The following is a 21,400-nucleotide window of genomic DNA, read 5'->3' on the forward strand; positions in this document are numbered from 1 at the left end:
TTTGAAGTTTAGCCAGAGCTGCTGCGCTTGCCTTTATCTCCAAGCTCCTGGATCTTTATTTGAATCTGCAGATGTAGATCGAGCCTCCGGCTGCTGTAGTCGCAGCGATGACCTTTTTCTGCTTTAAAAATTGCATGTTTTCTCAGGATAGAGATGCCTCTCATCAAAGAGCAGAGAGGAACATTGATTAGTTTTCCAGAGGGAGTTTTTTGGACTTACTGTGACCTCTGTGAAAGTTGAAGGGATGCATCATGCTGTAGTCATAGGCAGTTTAAAGGATGGATGAAGCTTCATGGGCTGAAACGTGAAGCCAATCCTGAAAGCGACTTAAGCTGGGCTTCTTTTTAATGGCCAGCAGCAGTTGTGTCCTCTGCTCAATCGATCTTTTATTTCATTAAAAAGATTTTTGAGGCTTTTACAAGGTCAGTGTGCAAGTTTATAGTCTCATACATTAAAACGTGATGTACATATTGTGTTGTTGTTGTAGTCAGAAAAGTTAATAAACCAGGGAAAGCATCCAGTTTCATGTTGTTGACTGCAAAGATTGTCAACTCAAGTCTTCATAACCAGTCTGTGGCTTCAGTAGAAGTGTGCTTTCTGGTCTTATATTTATTGGAGAAAGCGATACATTTAAAAAAGTTTTAAGTTTATAAGGTTGAATTATCCATCTGTAATATAATGGACTCTGTAAGTCACTGTAAATCATCCTGGGATGAATTGTTGTTATGCTTTATAATTAAACTACAGTTGAAACTGAAATGCAGCTGACAAATTCTAACTGGCTTTTATAGCTGATTTTAAGTTCAGACTTTGTTTTTGTACCTGGAGAGAGGTACTGGATGAAGTCAGTTCTCACCAGGTAACCTCCCAGCATTGCGGGAGTTGATGTGACGGACAGTGCTGCACAGGCAGACCTGTGCTGGTGGAGGGAATCCATCCAGCAGTTCTGCCAGCTCTGACTCTCTCTGGCTTCTCAAGCTGGAAATTGCCATAATGTATCCTGCAGTGGTCGGCTGCACAGGCCTCTTTCAGACGCTCCGTCTGCTCTGCTGACACACATATACACAGTGCAACACTATCACATTATGTGTGATGCACAAAAAGAAACGCGCAGATACAACAGTGTCAGCTAATGTGTGCACTTAATATATGCTTAAATACGCAGAGAAAAACGGTACGATTACTAATGTGGACTCAGGTTTGGTTAAGCTGCTGTTGTAAAGAAGCATTAGGGAAGCAGTAGTTTGCACTTTGATCACAGCGAGAAGCTTAGAAATAAACTCAGCTTGGAGTCGTTCTTCCCAATTCTGGGGCAGAAATTCTTCTGTCTTCAGTAACTCGTTATCTTTGGCTCACCTTACCCTTTCTGAGTCAAGCACACAGCCTCTCTACTTTCTTTTACTGTATCTGTCTTTACTGTTGAAAGCAGCACAGTAACCCAGCAGCTAGCTGGCATTACCCATCATGCCTTGTGACAGTGTGTGTGTCATTGTGTTTGGTCTGTTCAATAGGCTTAGCTGCAGATTTGTAATTCTTCTTTTGCATGAATGTTTATGATTTATATCATTTAGTGTAACAAGAACAAAAAATGTTCTTTTCGGTGCTACTAGTGACCAATAATAAAATGTGCCCGTGACATTTTAAAAGCCACAGTTTATATCTTTTCTGTTCACCAGTACTCCAAAACCTAAAATCCCACAAGTACTGATTCCAATTTTCAAGAGTAAGGTTGATGCAGAGCTGTAGCTACTACAGAGCAATAAAGCTGATGAGCCATGCCATGAAGCTATGGGAAAGAGTTGTTGAAGCCAAGTTAAGGGGAGAGGTGATGATCAGCGAGCAGCACTACTGATGCAATGTTTCCTTTGAGGGTGTTGATGGAGAAGTGTAGAGAGGTCAGAAGGAGTTTCATGGTGTTATTGTGGCTTTAGAGAAAGCATATGATAAACTACCAAGAGAGGAACTGTGGTACACCATAACGAAGCCAGGAGAGGCAGAGAGGTAAGCGAGGGTGGTGCAGGACGTGCATGAGGACAGCGAGACAGTTGTGATGTTTATGATAGGAGTGACAGATGGGCTCAAGGTGGGGGTGGGATTACATCACAGATCTGAGCACTTTTTTGTTTGCAGTGGTGGTGGACAGACTGCTAGATGAGGCTGGCTGGGAGTGTCCGTGGACTATGATGTTTACAGATAATATTGATCTGTAGTAAGGGTGGGGAGCAGGTGGAAGAGAGCCTGGAGAGGTGGAGGTATGTTGTAGAAAGAAAAGGATTGAGTGTCAGTAGAAGCTTGAAAGAATACATGTGTATGAATGAGAGGGAGACGGATATAAGAAGCAAATACCGTAGAGTAAAGTGGATAAAATTTGCATACAAGAAACAGTGGAGAAGAGAGGCAAAGAACAGAGTGCCAGCAGGGTGGAGTGGGTGGAGATGAAAGAATGAGAGAATGAAAGGGAACATTTACAAGATAATACCAGGACTTACTTGCAGGACTTATCTAAGATTCGGAGACTGTAGCATGGACAAGACAGGAGGCCAAACTGAAGATGATAAGATTTTTATTGTGATTTCCATTGAGTGGAATGGACAGGATAAACAAGAAGCACATCAGCTCAGGTTAAGCAGGTTAGAGAGGAAAGAGTTTGGACAAGTGCACAAGAGGGATAGTGGATGCATTGAACAAAGGATGTTGAAAATAAAGGTTCCTGGCAGGAGTAAAAGTGAAAGACCACAGAAAAGGTTTATGGATGTAGTGAAGGAGGACATGCAGACAGTTGTTAGGACAGGTGAGATGGAGGCAGATGTGGTGACCGCTAAAAAGAATGGCCAAAAGAAGATGAATGAAATTATACCACACAGTACTGTACAGAACATCACAACTTTTTAGGTGTGTCCCCCTTAACACTTGAACCTCTGCTCTGTGCCCATTATGCACAGTGCAGAGGTTCATCCTCCATGCCCACTAAAATCAAAAACTGGTCCTCATTCTGTACTCTACTCTTGAGCCCACATTCACATATGTACTGTAAAATGTAACGTCTCAAGGGCAGCCTGTTCTTTGCCCTTCTCGCCTGTGCAGTTAACATGAAATGTGTATGAAAAATGGGCTGCAGTTTAACGAAATTGATGAGTTTTGGATTAAAACACACGCACATACGCGCGCACACACACAGCTGCTTGAGTCTTAACCCCAGCAGCTCCTGCTTGACCACTTCACCTTCAGTTAAATGTACTCTGGAGGAGAAGTGTTGAGACCCATCCAGACTCGTGATGTGTGGGAGAGAAAATCGACACAGCAGCTTTATGCAAACGCTGCCTCAGCACAATGCCTGCAGTCCTGACACACAGCAGAGGAGAGCACGTTTGATTTGGCATGTTTATTCGCACTGTAACATTTATGTTGTTGCAAAGAGCCTGCAGCTGAAAACATGAATGTTGATGGAAAGATTAAAAAAATTGGAATACATTAGTGACGATTAGCTGCAGTAAAACCAACACTTTATCCCCATTTGTCTGTCATGTCACGGAATACATTAAAGCGGTGATGTTGGCACTCTGCAGCTATGCTGGTCAGTTTGTTTGACACTGAAGGCGACACAGGTGAAAAAAGCAAAGTGGGGTGGAGGTGAGCGATGAGTTCCAGCAGTGAGCTACATCAGCGTCTGTCTGTGTGTTATTAAAAGCAAATCTGGATGCAGTTGTGGATGAATAAGTGGGTTAACTGGATGAAACTGGTTTTTCACAGGTTGAATTGATCGTTTTTTAACAATGGTAGCAGGGCCACAGCACAGATTTCCACACCAATTTTCACACTAATCAGTAGTAACCTATTGCAGTGACCCTGGAGGCAACACTGCCATTTCATAGATGTTTGCCGGGGAGAACGCAGGTGCTTCAGCTCTTTGATGTTGGTTTGAGTTGTTTGTTCATGATGGAGGATCAGAAGCAAATTTATTGTTAGGAAGCTGCTGCAGAAATACGTTTTCAGGGTTTTCCAGATTGTTCTGACTGAACTGATGAGTTACATTCACTGGCAACTCCTCATTGATGCAAATATGTGGTTGGCAGCAATTTAGCATGCAGATGTGGTTGAGAAGTACTGGTGTGAGTATTTCAGCAACTGTTGATCTGCTGGGATTTTCTCACACAACTAAGGTTTAATCCACAAAAGAGAAAATATCCAGTGAGTGTTGTTTCTCTGGGTGAAAATGTGTTGATGTCAGAGGTCAGCAGAGAATGGCCAGACTGCTTTGAGCGGATAGGAAGGCAACAGTAGCTCAAACAACCATTTATTACATCCAATGTATCCAGAAGAACATCAATGAATGCACAACAAACCAAAGCTTGAAGCTACAGCAGCAGAAAACCACACTGGATGGCACTCCTGTCAGCTAAGAACAGCAAACTGAGTCTATAATTCAAACAGGCTCACCCACACGGGACAGCAGAGGATTAAAGACACGCTGTCTGGTCTGTTGAGTCTCTGCTGCAACACGGTGGTAACATGATGGTAGGCTCAGAATGTGGCTTAAGTAACATGGAAGCATGAATCCATCCTGCCTTGTTTCAACAGTTCAGGCTGCTGCTGCTGGTGATGGTGGTGTAATGGTGTGGAGGATATTTTCAGATTGTTTAAATTCTGGCCTCTTGGAAGCAGTGACATGTGAGAAAATCACAAGTCATGATCAGCTGTTCTCATAAAGATTATGACGGCCAAATGCAACAATTTATTGGACACCGTTGTGTTCAATATGACATTAATTAGCTTAATTTTCATTACGACTTGTACTGGGTGAGTGCTTTAATTTTCTCATTTTTAGACTTTTAGATATATGAACCCGTGTCCAGTCCTCCTGACAGTAATGTTTGTGGTTTTATTTGTTCTCAACTTCAAAGTAAAAAGAAAAATTAAAAATAGATCAGTTTCTGATTGCGGTCTAATTTTTCCCAACCTCAATCTGGGCAAATCTGGTTGAAATCTGACAAAAACATTGAGCTGACAGCATTGATTTAATAGTTTTTATTAAATGTCATTTTGTTAGTGTAGAAGAACACTTCAGTTCCTAAGAGATCTGGTTAGCAGTGACATAGGATCCTTTAGACACATGAACACTAAGTTTGTGTGTCAGTTTGTTAGTTGAAGCATCTTGTTGGCTCTTGTGGGTCGAGGTGTTGCTTTTGTTTTGACCTCACCTGAGTTTTTTTGTCTGTAGTATTTTAAAAAAAACCCAAAAATGCCAAAACAAACTATCAACCCTTTCAGGAATTTCCTTTGTCTTCTGCTCTTTTGTCTCCCTCGAGCTCACACTGTACATCATCAGCTCACTGACATTTCACGGGTGCAAACCGCCGGATTAGCAAAGCTCTCCCCAACGCTGCTTCCAGCTTCTTTATTATGTCGGCCATGTGGAGCTGTGGCTGTTGTGGTTATTTTTAACTCCTGTCTGCGAGAAGGAACACTTTTTCTGTCCTCCTCCTCGTTTGTGTGCGGAGGCCCCGTGGGGAGGGGTTGTTTTCTGTTGGTCACTCCCAGAGGACCACAGGCGCGATGGGCCTACGGAGGCTGCTGCTCGGTCACTCTGCATCGTTACTAAATCGGACATCATTCCCTCCTCCCACGCTGTAAACTTTCCTTCAAACAAACCGTCTCCAGGTGCGCTTCAGTCTCAGGTTGCTGTTGTTCAACGCTGCTCCTGTTGGACCTTTTGTGGATATTTCGTTGTTGCATATCCACAGTATGTAGGTGTGACAGTAAGTGGGTCAGCCAGGTTGTCCTGGTTACAGCTCAGTTGAATCGATAAATCATATTGTTAAGTCGCAGCCGCGTTTGGTCCTCCAGCTCCTTGCTGTTATTTCATGGCCTCACAACGCTCCTTGAGAGCAGACAAGGACTTTTTTTTTTTTCTTACAGGCTGAGAAAACGATACCGTGTGGCTGATTTTCTATTATCATCCCTCCCCATTTTCAGGGAACAACAACAAAAAAACAACTAAATCCCAGACATGACAGATTGTGACGATGATGGTGACAGATTTTGGAAAATGGTGGCGATGGATTTTGAAAAATTAATCCAAAACATAAATAATCTGTGCTAATTATAGACACTGACTTTATTTAATCCCACACTGGGGAAATTCACTCATTACCGCAAGGGACAGAATAAAATTAGAGATGTATTAGAAAAATAAAAATATAAAAAAATATAAATAAGAAAACTAGTGTAGTGTACGCAAAATATTATACTATGCGCAGACAGTTATAATTTACAGAGAAATACCCCGTGGTGGTGGTTGTTGTGTACATAAAGTGCATTGGGAATGATAATGATACACGTGTACTTTTATCCCGTGTGGGTATTGTAAATCTTTTTCTGTTTCCCAGAACTGCAACCAATTCTCTTCTATCATGTTAAAACTAAAAAAAGACTTTAATTACTTTCTTTATTCACGCAAATGTTAAAAAAAATTACAAAAAATACATAAAAATCAAATTCAAATTCAAATTTTATTTGTCACGTACACAGTCATACACAGTACGATATGTAGTGAAATGATGCTGCAGGCAGTGTAAAAGATAGACAAAGCTTTCAGGTCTGCAAAGTTAAGCTAACAAAGTATGTTAAACCTGCACTCTGTTAAAGACCACTAGGGGGCAATACTTGTGGTTGCAAAAAGGTCTGTGGGAAAAGAGCCTTCTGCTGACCTCTGTGAACACTTTAAAGAGGAGTTTGTGGGCTCTGTCACAAACAGAGGTTGCTCTGTGCTGTATCCAATCCCGAGTGTCCCCTTCTGCCCACTCCCCGGTTGGACTATGCTCACACTCCGATGAACGATCCGAGCGTGAGCACACATCAGTTCGTCTCTGCTTTTTCCATGGAAACACTCACTCTTGCAGTTACAATTGCAATTTCGTTTAAAGCTTTAAAGCTAGCTACACAATCTGAAGAACGACATTTTTATCACTAAAGAGAACAAAGAGAAGGGCTAAATCGCACATCCTGACTGGGCTAGACCAACGGACTGAGTCGTTTGGTACCGGGCCGCGAGAGTTGAGGCTTTTGTGTGAAATTGATGGTTTTCAGGGTTTTTAGCAGTTTTTACAGTTTTAGCTTTATTTTTTTTAAATAATTTTTATAGTTCAGTTTCCCTGTGTCTTTTCCTGTGTGTTATAAATAAATCTTTTTTTGGTACCGGTACTGGTTTTATTTTGTTGTATCTGCGATACCTTAAAAGATGGTCTGTGAAAATATTGTCAGGCATAAACCAATCCGTGGTGCAAAAAAGGTTGGGGACCGCTGGGCTAGACCCAAAACCTTCAGGGTAGATGCCAACTGCAGTCACCCCTTAGCCCAAGTGGGGCCAATGTCCTCCTAAGTCTTCTAGTTGTTGCAACCAGATGCACTTAACAGTGTTTGTACTTATGTATTAAAATTACATTTTTTTTAACCCTTCTCAGGCTTCATGTCTTACACAGCTACAGAAAGAATGCTTTAATTAACATTTGAACTGCACTCTGAACACGAACACACCAGAAGTCGATAATTACTACAGCAGTTCATGGCGGTCTGTTACTGTCTAACCCTTAAAAAACACAAACATTGTTTATATGTGGATCTGTAATGTGGCTTCAAGGTCTAAACACAGTATAACAACACAAGGAAATTAATGAAGCGTGGGAGTGTGTGGAAGTTTCTATAGTCAAAATATGTTTTTATTCTTATAATTAGTATTATATTATTAAATTAAACAAGTGTGTGAGCAAAAAGTAAAAGGCACCAGGGAAAAGTAGTAAAGTTTAGTGTAAATGCAATAAATAAGGCTCATTGTTTGCATTAATAGATCTAATGATTTATTGTAGATCGTATCTGACTGCAGGAACCACCAACCACTGACCTTTCACACACACTGTGGTTGGCCAGAACTGGACTCAAAAACCACAATAGTTACAGGTTGTGTCGATGCAACATTTCCTGAGAGTTAAATTTCCAGAGGGAGTGATGTCAGGTTGCAGGGTTTTGGAGTGGGTTTGTGGTTATGACTTACTCAACTGTACAGCACAGGCTATTCATTCAAACCTGCTATTGTATTAGTCTTTTTGACAATTTTATTAAACTAAAACAAAGTGCACTTTTCTTATTTTACAAGTCTATGCTGTATTTTTATATCATGTGACTTTATTTTCATCAATGGCGTTGACAAAATGCATAGAAAGGAAAAGGCCAAAGGGAGGAGAGCGAAAAAGTCACTTGGAAAGTGAAAATCCTGAACTGATGTAAAGCAGAGGAGGAAAGCATTTGCAGTCAGGAGGGAAGAAAAGAGGGAGAGCGACTGGGTGTATGGGAATATTGAGCCACAAAGCATTTATGTCAGATCAAAGCTAATCCTTATCTTTGGGAGAAGGATTCAGTAATACCCTGGGCTGTCTTTCCCCCCCTCAAGGGCAGGTTTCTGTCTGTCTCGCTCTGCTCTTCTTGCTCACTTTTCCATGGAACTAGGGGAAATTTTCTGCACCTTTTCCCAGCTTTGACTCAGTGTGGAGAAACTGGGTCAGCTGGGGAGTGCAGAGTGAGGAGGAGGAGGAATTGTGGGTCTAGCCTCCAGACTCAGCTGGAGAGGGAGTTTTGCCTTAGGGGGTGCTGGTGCTGAAGGCAGGGGAGGGAGGCGGGGCGGTCGAGTGGAGGATGCTGACTACAGACACTAGAGATGCTCCACGACAGGACTCTCTTAAGATCTCATCATAACTTTCTGAAGGAAAGTGCAACATTGTACCAACATACTTGGACTTGCCTAATAAAGCTGCGATATTACTATTTAGTCAAATGATCATTAATACATCACCTTCTGGGTCTTAGCCTCTGAAATGCCCAGCCTGATGCTTTCACGAACTCTGCAATTAAAACATTACATGTAATATATATCACATGTTCATGTGTTAGAGTTATTGTTCTTTTTCCAGCTTGCTTTGTATCCCTTTTTCTTAGTTTTGCTTTGGTTTCACTTTCTCGCTTTACAGACCAATTGGTGACCCCATGGTAACCTCCACATGCTAGGATATCAAATGCAATCTTTGACTGGTTGGTGAATGGTTGCTTGCTGCAATTAGGTGAAATCAGTAGTAAAGAGTGTGCAGCAAAAAACGTCGCTAACAGATTGCTGCAGTCACCTGTTGTTTGCATGTAAAGCTTGCCGACTAGTTGCTGAGTGGTAGTGAAACTGAAAAAAGTGCAGAACATTCACCTTCAAAATATCTGCGCATGGAATTCACCATCTTCTATCAAATTGCTATACTGGCGAATCCCTAAAAATTAAAGCTAAATAGAATCAGTATTCAGAAAAGAGGTTAACGGTCTTGCAAATCAGGGAAGGGTTTTGTTGCTTCTTTATTCTGGAAAGCGTTCGTTTAGGTGGCTCAGCCCTCTGATCAGGATTCCTCTTGCATGCATCCCTAAGGAGGTGTTCTGGTTAGGGCAATTTGGAGGAAACCCCAGGGCGAACCTTGAATACACTGGAGGGATTAGGCTTCCCATCTGGCTATGCAGGATCCCCCAGGAAGAGCTGCAGGATGTGATTATGCATGAGGGTGCTTAGGCTACGCTTTTCTTACAGCATATATTGATGACTCAGTCAGTGAAATTATTTCAAACAGACCAGCCTGTCCTTTTTTTTTGTTGTGGTTGTTTAATGCCACTCAAGGTCGAATGTGATCATCTGTTTTCACTCAAGTGAACCAAACTAAAAGAAGACTGAATATAGCGCTCCAAGCATGCTTAGTGTGAACTCATTCTTATCTGTCACTGCTACATCAGTGTCCCCACAGGGCCAGAGGATGAGTTTAATTGCCTAAGATCTTGTTTTTGATAACAGTGTAAGATGCGCAGTGTTGCAGGGCAATCAGTGGTCACCTTTTTCCCCATTTCTGTCAACACTTTATTTTGCCGACCCCCACCCACCCTTTTCGTCCTCGACGTCGGCCCACAGTCATGCCCGGACGGACGCCGACGGCGCCGAGATGGCAGCATAGAGAAAGATAGATGTACCCTTCCCTCCTCAGCAGTTTTCACACTTGACAATTTGAGCGAGAAAATAAAATATAAAGTCGGCAGCGCCCTGTTTGGTATTCATTGTTTCCTTGGTGCTATTTTGACAGGGTTTAATCATCTGCAAAAGCAAACTATCACAGCTTCCGCATGGATTAACACGGTAGAGACGTGATTATGCAGGAGGAGGAGGAAGAAACTGTTTATGGAGTTTGTGGCCTGAAGGAGAAAAGAATTAGCCGTGGTTAACAAAGATACCGACGACGAGTCTTGTGAACTTGCCTCTTCTGCAGTCCACTGCCGGCTAATGTGTAGAGTGTCTGTTGCATATCACGACTCCTCATCCTTCATGATGCATTGTTGTATTTTGACCACTACCCTTGTACCTTCCCTTCTTCTAGGCCTCTTATCTGTGCATAAGTCACATCTGTTCCTCTTGCTGACTCATGTTGCATTTAGTGATTTGACATGACTCTTATAGCATCTTTGCAAGTTCTGAAAGCTCCTCTAATACAAAGCAGCAGCCGCACAGTTTGAAGGTCCAATAAGAGCAGCAAACGATGGCATTTGGTTAATTCTCCTTGTGATTTTGTTTTTGCTGCAGTAGCAAGCAGATTGCACAAAACCAATTTGTTTTGTCAACATGAATGCAAAATCCAGAACAGGAGGTACTCATTAGCTGAACCACAATGCATGCATGGTTTACAGACAATTATGAGATAGGAGGTTGTTAATTTTTAACGGCACGTGGCGCTGTCAAACCTCCTCAAAATTAGATCCAGCAGATTAATACTTTTAAATAGATTAAACAGACATTGAACATTTAGGAAGAAGTTGGATGTTTTTTATTTATTAGTTAAAGTTGCTTCGATATCTGAAATCATCGGAGCCAATCATATTTAAACATATTTTTAATTAATGGGACAGGAAGTTGTAACCAAGAAAAGTGAAAAGTCCAGTACGGTTCTGCATTACTTTGACCGAGAAACTGAAGAGTAAGCTGATATATAACCGCTTACTGGAGCAACGCATAATCACATTCAGCACAGGCATGTGGATGTTAAACCGCCATGAAAGATGGCTCTTATCATTAGCAACACTAATCACATATAAAAGCAATATTTTAACTTCATCCGTGAGATTATAATAAGTTTTGAGTGTCAAAAAGTCTGATTTTTGCAAAACTGCGATTTCAAACCTATAGTCCCTATGAAGGTCACATTACTGTATTTAATACACATTAAATCAATACATTTTGAATGCTAACATGTAGGTCATAACATGACATGATATAACTGTTTAGAAAAAAGGCCTCTTGCCTTTGCTGTTATTATATCAGGGAAAGGTTCTTGTTTTCCCTGGTAACCAGTAGTTGTTAGGGAAAAAAGTCATTCTGGACATTGCTGGGGGAAATTTGCAAAGAAAGTATTGCATCAAAAACCTCAGTGTTTGCTGTGGCTAATTGCCATGGTCGTTTGCAGTCTTTCATGTTTCTCCGAAAATACTAATTAAGCAAATACAATTTTTAAGTGTGTGTTTCACTAGTGCTTAGAGTAGCTGAATAGTGTTTGTAGCCAAAAACGTGACTCAATCTTCGTCTGCAGCCACACGCTAGAAATCAAAGCAATCAGAACGAGGTTTTCTTTTGCCAGCCAGTTGGGAAATACATATTTTTCCTTGGTGACAGGCTGCATGGATATGGTTGTCTAGTCTCCAGTTCTTGGGCCTTATTCACTTGTTCTACATTATCACGTCACACATCCCAAATTACAGACAAATCGTGTGGTTAGTGGTCAATATGGTGCTACATCGGAAACCTCATCGCAGTTGCATTGGTCTCTATCAGATTGCCAGTCACTGACCAGTCAGTCACTGACCAGTCAGTAGGCCTGTGTGACTCTGGGACTGGTCTCTAAATTTGATGTTTAACAGGATCTGTTTTTCTAGTGTTGCACTTTGCAGACAGTCTCTGAACAAAAAATCTTTGCCACTTTTGCAACAACTTAACTTTTATAAATACTGGTCTCATGTGTTTATGCTCTCAGTTATTAGTTTTAAAGTAGATGATAAAGCACTACATGCTTGACTGACAAGTTTCTAGAATATGAGTCTGCTGCACTCTCGCAACCAGATCCACTCCTAACTTGTCATTAAAACAAAACTTGATGTCGAACTCCAAAATGCCAAACCTTCAAACCAATAGACACTATCAAGGTGACATGTCCATTTTTATATACAGCCTATGTTACCATCACTGGTAACCACTTTCTAACTTCTGTACAGGTAAAAATAGCCAGCCTGCACACTCATATTTTACAACAATGAATTGATGTTTTATAAAAAAAAGATGGTCAAGCTGTAGAGGTGTCTGATGGAAATTTAACCTACTTCCTGTGCTGATTAAAGCTTGGGAACAAGTGAGTCAGTTGACCTTTTAGTTGCTGTTTCAAAAGGTCAAACACACACCGCTCAGCTCAGCAGCACGGTTTCTAAAAGCCGCAGTAACTGCAGGCAAAAGCACCGGTGCAGTCATGAAAGCTTGGGTTTGGGCACAAAAAACAAAACTTTTCTGCATCAGAGAAATGGTAAATATTGGAGCCGATGTTTGAGTATTCAATGATGAGCAAGCTACCGAGAGATGAGTTTTTGGTGAAAAGACTTTAAGCAAACAGCAGCTGCACTGTGTCCTTTTTCTCTCCAGAGTTAGAAGTGTTGTAGTTCCTGCTGATGCTGCAGACTCTTGATATCAAATGATGAATATCAAAAAGAAGAGATCCTCAGTAGATAGTTCTGCAATGTGCGTACAAAACCTTGAATTCTTATTGATGTTGTTTTTTTTCCTTTTTTTCTTTCTGTTGCAGATGAAGGGCCATGTTGCCCCCAAAGGGCCGTAATACCACTGTGAAGTTGTGAACGAAACCAGCTCTGCTTCCCCCCCCCCCTGCGTTTCTTCTAGAGCCAATTAAATTGTGTTTTCCCTCTTGTGAAAATACCTTTTTTCCTGGAAATGGAGACTCTTTCCCAGGATTCGATGCTCGAGTGTCAGATCTGCTTTAACTACTACAGCCCCCGACGGCGACCCAAACTCCTGGATTGCCGACACACATGCTGTTCGGTGTGTTTGACCCAAATGCGTAGCAGCCAGAAAGAGATCCGCTGCCCATGGTGTCGTGGCGTCACCAAGCTCCCCCCGGGCCTGTCCGTGTCTCACCTCCCGGATGACCCAGACATCATCACCGTCATCGCCATCCCTCACACCTCTGAGCACACGCCTGTCTTTATTCGCCTCCCCAGCAATGGCTGCTACATGCTTCCCATCGCTAAAGACCGGGCACTGGGCCTGCCTGGGGAGCTGGGATGTCGCTTCTTGCCCGGCAGCCAGCAGAAGGGGGTGACAGTGGTGACTGTGCCCGAGGAGCAGCCACTGGGTCTGGCTATGGGTCTAGACGGTGTAGGTTTGGAGGGAAGTGAGGGAGAGAGGAGGGTTACTGGTCCAGTGGGAGGAGCAGGAAAGGGCTCCACATGGTCTGGAGTGTGCACAGTGATCCTGGTGGCGTGTGTGCTGCTCTTTCTCCTGGGCATCGTGCTGCACAACATGTCCTGCATCTCCAAACGCTTCACTGTTATTTCCTGCGGCTGAGGGAGGCCGCTGCGGACCCCCTCAGGATTCCCTCCCACCAGCCCTGCCTCTCCTCAGGGTGGGACTCTGTTAAGGAGAGGGAACTAAACTCACATCGAGGGCATTAAAGGAAACTACAGTGCAGTGTAGAGAGACAGTGATGATGATGATAAAGAAGAAGAGGGCAGGAAGGAGAGCCACAAACTGGTCTAATGTTGTGGAGTTTTTTTAATCCTTGAAATGGAAATATGCATTTAAATCTTCACTCTCCTCTCATTGGACAGCACTCTGCTGGCGTTGAAACACCCACCTTTCTCCATTCCTTCCATTTTTCCTGAAAGAACGCTTTGGGAATCCCTCCAGATACGTTTCTGGCCCGCCGATTTGTTTTTGGCTGGAAGCTGTGCTGACACTCACACTCGCTGTGGTTGGATTGCCCGTTTAGTCTGTGGTTTGTAGAAATGCATCATCATAAAGTTGTTTAGATGAATGCCCGCTCCGAGTGCGATGTCTCCAGCTGGTGCTGCAGTACAGGGAGTCCGGACTTGGCCGCTCACCGTTCCCTGATGTTGCAGGAATTAACTGTGCAGGATTTTCTTCTGCCTCCTCCAGCCTGAATATTCTGAGGAGCTAAAATCAACTTTCTTTTTTCTTCTTTTTTTTTTTTTTGTCAAAAACACAACCTGTGCAGAACAAACTGTTGCTGTGATGATAGTTCCACATAGTTAGTAAAGGCTGCGTTGTCAAAAATATGGATTGTAATGTTCATACATACCAGCTGAAATACAAACACAGGTAGTACAGAGTCGTGTTATTAGGGCTTTAAGAAATAAACAATGTTAAATGAATTGATTGTCATTGGTTCCAGCCTCTCATATATCAGGTTTTTCTGTCTTATATAACTGTACGATAAATACTCTTGTACTTTGGCCTGTTGTTTGCACACAAAAACAATCTAAAGCTGTCACTTAGGATTGCCAATTAACTCATAATTGACAGAGAATTGGTATAAGCAATTTAATGAAGAAATTAAGACCTTGAATTGGTATTAATTTAAATGAAAATGATGAGCATTTGGAAGAATAATTTAGCTTCGCTTCAGGCAATTGGATGAGAAGTTCAGCATCACCTTCTTATCCGTCTTGAAGCTATAGAGAAGGGATATCTTTGCAAGAAAAACACGTTGCACTAGCTTTAGAGCATCAGAACTTCACTTTGAAGTTAGCTAGGCTAACGCTTTCCTCTTGTGTCCGTGTAACTAGCTAGCAGGTTAGCTTTCAAAATGAAGCTCTAAAAAATAAAACATTTGAACATCAAGACGTACCAATATAGAGCTTACCTGTTAGGGCATATTTGTTAACTTTAAAGTTAACTTGATTTTAATAGTTAATGAATATTCAAAATTTTACATTTTTTTCCTCAAATTAGCTGATTGGCTAGCTTTCTACATCTCTGCCTGTTTAAAAATAAATAAATCACAGCTTGATATTTTCTATTGATATTTTTTCTTCTTTTTTTCATTTGTTCTTCTTCAAAAAATAATCAGAAAATATTTTTCTGTAATTCGAGAACTTTGGATATATTAAAAAAGCTATCACATTTTTGAACTTTAAAGCAACCAAGGCTAGCTGGTTTCCCCGTTTGAGCTGAGCTCCAGCTGAGAATGGACAGATACAGTGATGCTGATCCTCTCATCAAATTCTCTGCAAGGAAGCCAACAAGCTCATAAAAATTTTAGTTTTCAAAATTGCAGCATTCTTCTGTTTTATTATTTTCAGTTTTTATGTTTTTGATGTTTATTCATGTGATTGAATTTGTTCATTTGCTTTTTCATCCTGACCCGCCTCATACTGACTTCATTCTCTAAAGCCAGATCCTCCAGGCCTTCGCCAGCAGCCCACATGCCATCTTCCTCCACCTTCTCATCTTCCCCTTAATTCTGAAACTGCTTTGTATATGGGCTGAACTGTAAAACAATGAGTTTATGTAGTATGTGAGTAACAAGTCAAGAGTGGGAGGCCGCTGTAAGGTTACTGTTAATGAGGGCTGTATTGATTTATCTGCTTTTGAATATTTCACTGCAGAGGTGGATATTTCTGGACTCATTTTATTCCCACTTTTGTATGTTGAGGCAAGCATTTTGTCTGCTTACTGTAAATCAGTAGATGTACAGTACACATAAACAGGGTAAACGCTTTTGTACAGCAGTCTCATCATGTACAGAATGATTGTAATTGTCATTTTTGATCATTTCCTTTTTCTTTGACATATTTTAGCCTTTTTTGTGTGTTTGAGCTTAAATAAACATGAGTTATTCAGGGCGCGCAGATTTGTTTCACCACACCAATGATAAACATGAGAAAAATAATGTTTAATATAATACTCTAGGTTTATTTCAGACACCTAAACTATAAAATGACTTTTACCCTGAAAAACAAACTAGAAGAAATATTATTTGATTTATACTCCATATTTATTGGGTTGGATTCATATCAGCATGATTTTATCGACTGCCGCCAAAGTAAGAATTCCAAACTGTTCAAAGTAAATAAATTTGGAGATTAAATCAAACGTGCTTCAGATATTTTGCCTTTCAGCTCTGCGACACTCTCCTGAAAAGGCGTTCAGGGTGCAGAGGGGGCAGCTGTTTTGTTCTGCAGATGCTGGGATAGATGGAGTTAAGTTCAGCCGAAATGGTTTGTGTCGTGCTGGTTGCTACGAAACAGCACTGAAGGTCCTTTTGAAGTTGCTCAAAGTTGAAATATTTTCAGCTCCTAGCACTCTGTGTTCTATATGCTCTAAAGAACTTTCTAATTTCTCAACACTTGGGGTTGAAGTGGTGTTTTGGGGAGATAGCTTTCTCCAAGATAAAAAAAGTTGGATTTTATTTATGCCTGTTAGTTGAAGATAATGGGTTATTATTGCTTAATAAACATTAATAAATTGTTATTCATTTCTTAAAATGTCATCACTGCCTTTAAATCATCGAAAAGATCCTCTAATGCAACCCAAAGCAATTATTAATGTTAAAATTTAAAAACACCCATATCTCGATGCCTAATGTAGAATCACAGCATTTCTACTGGGAACTTGAGTCAAAATGTCAGTTTAAAGCATTACAAGTATGTCATGCACAGTTTTATTACCATAATGTGGCATGACTGCTACTTTTAATCCACAAGAGCAATGCTGAAGGGGACAAGTGGAGGATGTGCTCTTAAGGACCAGCTTAACCCATATGGGTTTATTCAGCCATGCTTCATAAGGTCAAATATATCTGCTAAAGTTTTTCTTTTGTATCTATGTCTCAGATATCTGTGGAATCTTTGGGCTTAAAAGAGACAAAAACAAAAAAATATCCAACTCGGCCAACCTGTTGTCAAGTACTACACACTTAGTCCACACTTAGAATAGTGTTAGTTAGATAGTATTTTTGTAGCTGAAAGTTTTTGCCAAACAACTTATCTTTGGGTGATGTTCTCACACAGCACAGTCATCCATTTAAATGGCAGGTTTAATACCAATATCCACCCCAAGCCCTACAAGGACTGACCTCTCACAGTGTTCACCTGTCTGAGGAGTCCTTGAAAGCTAAGGTTATTTTTAATTTCTTTAGAGCCAAGAACTTAAAGGACCAACTCTCTCACTGGAACATCTTATAGGCTTTTGTCTTAAAGAGTGAACAAAGGGAAAACATGGTTGCTTCTCCCATACTTGCTGTTTTTCAGTAACCTTATAGTTAACGTCATTGCACTTTGAACTGTGGGTAAATTTAAGCAAGACATATGTGCATTTTTTTCTGGTGCAGTTGGTGTAGGAACAACAACCAGTCTTCACAAGGCAAGCTAACAGAGGACTGTTACCAACTTTTATGATGAACTTTACATCAAAGTGCACAAACTGCCATGTTGCTCTTTCAGCGATGTTGTTTGGTTGACACTGTTGATGCCAGGGATGTGTGTAATGCCCCTCAATATCCATGAATCTGTGATGTGGACATTTGCATTGAGCTGTAATTATGAGTTGGATAGGGTTGAAGAAGGTCATCAACCCAGCAGCAGGCCCAGTTTTGTGCATCGGGGCATTTTTGTTTACTCCAGGAAGTTTACTCAAGCGCACGTATCTAACTAAACAGTCTGAAACAGACTCTATGAGGGAGCTGTGCTCAGACCCTAGCACCGTTCACCTCAATCGTCATTCAGCTCGTTCACACTGAGCACATGTGACAAACGTGAAAGAGTCTGGAGATACCATGGTATTCATCAATCTGAATAAATATCAAGCATCGATGATGGCATACTAAGACCTGTAGCATGGTCCAGAACCAGTAGTAGGCTTATGAATAAGATCCAGCACCAGTCCATTGAGTGTTTGGTGACAATTAGCTTTTGATTTGCTACAAACCTCATAGCTCTAAATGTGATGTCTGTATGTAATAGTTTCAGTATCCAGACTAAGAACATTAGTTTTAATCATAAATTTTTAGTGATAAACTGGAAGAATATAAATTTAAAACGCCAAATAAAACCAATATAAACTGTGAAAATGTGCATTTGTGGTGTGGCCAAGATCTATGTTACGGTTTAGTGAGCAATGGGCCGCCATGAACAAGACTTCAAAAGCAGAAAAAACAGGTTAATGAAAAACAAGCCCATCTTTTTCTTTTATCCATCCATCATTTCATGAGATGTAAGCTAAAGACAGCGGATGAAATCCACCTGGAAGAAAGTCTTGTTCCTCCCATTATACTACCATTTCATCTTTTCATTCTCCCTCCACTGACTGAAAGAGAAACCAAATCACATCGCTGAATCTCCTTCTTATTCTGTGTTAATTGTTTTATTTCTGTTCCAATCAAAATGTGCCCTGTACTTCCTGTTTTCTTTCTTTCTTTTTTAAAAAACAAACAAACAAAAAACAAAGCAAAAACAGAAACTTAAGGACAGAAGTGTAGAGGGAGGCTTGTCATTTCTGTGCCTGTGTGTTTTTGTACAATGCCGTGAAGTTCCTGTTGTAGTTTCCTGTGTGTGTCAGCTCTGATGATGGCTGACAAAGCAAGCAGCAGCTGTTTTTAGTGAAATATTAAAGCAAACACTGAATCTAAGCAAGGACTCTGACTGTCTTTAATTGAACCTCCATTGCACCTATTTTCTGGTGATATATCAACTTTTTTTATTAAAAGAAATTGAGCCATGTAAAAGATTTAAAACAAAAGCATATTCCCTGTTGCTTTATGTATTGAAATTCCATATGTCATGGTTGAGTAAACTCAGTGGAGAGCAGACTCCCTTTTGTTTACCCTCAGGAACCTCTTTTCTTTTTTATTTATTGATATAGTGGCACCGTGGTAATTAAGGCTCCCCAGGGGCCAACTGCATCCAGCTTTGCTGCAGTAAAACACCTCTGTTTCTTACAGGCAGCAGCTGCTGCTAATGATGGCCACAGTTACAGAGACTTTTGTAGAGTTTAAATGGTTCTAACAGGTTACACAAGCCCATGAAATTAAACAGTCCTTGGGGCTTAATTCTTGACCACTAGAGTAAATACTAATAGCATTTCATAAAGCTAGGACTGTCTCCACAGCAGCTTTACACAGTTTTTTGGGGATTGCTGCTAAAGTCATATTCTAGAAACCTGGCTGACCTCGACTTCTTGTACAGGGGTATTTGTGCCTCACTTTGAGTGTCACAGGTTAGATCCCAATCATTATGCGAGACAACATGACCCAGGAGAGCAGTAGAAGCCAACTGCATGGATCTGACATCATTCGGACATGGATCCTAATAGAAAGAAAAGTGAGCCAGCCGGAGAGGAAGAGCTGTCTAACCCACAGGAACTAAGAGGCAGGCTAGAGGAGGTGCATGTGTTGTGGAAAAATAGGGCAACTACACTTGGTGGTTGGCAGCTGTTGGCCTGAAAGTGGAGCTTGAACTTCATTCATAACTTTGGTTACAGTCAAAAGTTCCAAAACACATAATAAAAATAGACAAAGCAGGAGGATGACCTGGAAGAAGACTTTACAGCTGAAAAACATCAGCCAAAATACTTTGGATTGATTTTCTGCAGTGTTAGTTCAGTTTACAATCAAGACTATATTGGTCCTCCATTGAAATGCTGGATTCAGGTAGCATACAAATGTATAGGGATTCACAAAAAATGCAATTTATTAAATCTGTCCGAGAAAGCAAAGGACACTTGTGTGCAAGTGCCATGTCATTAACATATTATTACCACCCTAATGTCTTTTGGTAAAATGAATATTATGCTACATTCAGTAAGATTTAAATTCACATACATTTATCACAAAATTGTTTATTGAGGTCATAGGTCAAAGGAGATTATTTTCCCACTGGTTCCTGTATAATCAGACTTCGTTTTGGAACATGCCACTGGAACTACTGGCCATTAGAAAAAATGCAGGATAAAGGGACTTTCTTAATGGTTTCAGTTTTCATGCCTGTTTGCTATATTTATCTTGTACATGTGGTCTAGAAGAGCAACACAAACTGCGCTGTGAGAATTTAAGGAGTTAAAAAAATCATAATGAAGTCAGAAATGAAAACAAGCATAGAAGCATTTCAGTCAAAACTGTGTCTAGACTAAAATTAGTCATGTGCAATCAAAACTGAGCTGTAACCTGTAGATTTAAATGGTTCTGTTTATTCTCATTAGATCCTTTCTGATGTAAAAGAGAAAACATACACAGAAAAGGCAGGAGGTCATTTACACCCCAGAAAGAAAACAAATGAATATATCAAATTACAGACGCCCAGATGTGGATATAATTCTTTACAGAATTTTGCAGTTTGGTGCTGTTTCTTTAAATTCTACAACTTTTCTACCTCATGCATATTTCAAAGTAACAGTAACAGTACACGGGCAGCTGTTTCTATCTTTGCAACTTAAAATAACTACATTCAAGCAAATGATGACACTCACCTATTAAGTGCTTTGCTAGCCTGCGCCACTTTTTAATAACCTTTCGCATATAAAAACGAAATGTTTTAACAAGATAAACGCAATCTTCCACTATGATACAGAATTTCCATATTTTTAAGAGCATTTTAAAACCTGTAGTTCGTTTAGTCTGGTCCGAATCAGTTGCTGAGTCTGTAAACTTGTAGCTTTTCCATGTGGTTTATCTGGTTTTCACAGCAAAAAAATGTGTCACTACAAACCACCTGAGAATGTTCAGTCTGCTCACTGGCCAGATCTGTTTGAGGCAGAGCAACAAAATGAGAAACTTGAGAATTTACATTCATTTCATGGCTGGTTTTTAGGCCTTACAGACCTTTGTGCATCTATATCTGTACCTCCCCTCATTGAGAATACAAAGCATACAAGACATTTTCTGTAGCTCACACTAAAGTAAGGCAATGTGCACCTTGTAGTTGGTTTGGTTCAGGGTCAGATAATTTTAACACCATAAATGAACTGCTCTGGAACCGTACTGAAACCGGCTCCTCCAAAAGGTCTTGGTACGGCTGTTTTGGTCTGCGCCTGAGTGTGATTTTTGCATTCACACCTGCACCGGGCGGGGGACCCGAGTTAGATTTAAATGGGATTTTCATAATTCACCTCTATCAGAAATTATAATGTTTGTATTAGTATTAATATTTGGATCTAGTTTTCAGTCAGCACTACTGCATCTAAAGTCTTCTCAAGCTCTGTTTCTGACACCACCAATACCACAGTGTCATCTGTGTCAGACAGTCAGATCTTAGACTACAAATAGAAGTT

The 21,400-nt window shown here is 40.7% G+C and overlaps 1 protein-coding gene across 10 annotated transcripts in view; it reads left to right on the forward strand.

The window, feature by feature from the left end:
* The window catches only part of rnf152 (ring finger protein 152), a 60,088-nt gene extending 41,804 nt beyond the window's left edge, over nt 1-18,284 (forward strand). For all 10 annotated transcript variants that reach the window (XM_042228488.1, XM_042228491.1, XM_042228494.1 and 7 more), the window contains one exon: nt 12,903-18,284. In XM_042228488.1, the coding sequence (XP_042084422.1) occupies nt 13,049-13,681 (633 nt within the window). In that variant the 5' untranslated portion in view covers nt 12,903-13,048 and the 3' untranslated portion in view covers nt 13,682-18,284. The remainder of the gene's footprint in view (nt 1-12,902) is intronic.
* The last annotated feature ends 3,116 nt before the right edge of the window (nt 18,285-21,400 follow it).

This window comes from Haplochromis burtoni, unplaced genomic scaffold, assembly GCF_018398535.1.
Source record: "Haplochromis burtoni strain Fernald_Lab_line unplaced genomic scaffold, NCSU_Asbu1 Contig_326, whole genome shotgun sequence".
NCBI classification, from domain to species: domain Eukaryota; kingdom Metazoa; phylum Chordata; class Actinopteri; order Cichliformes; family Cichlidae; genus Haplochromis; species Haplochromis burtoni.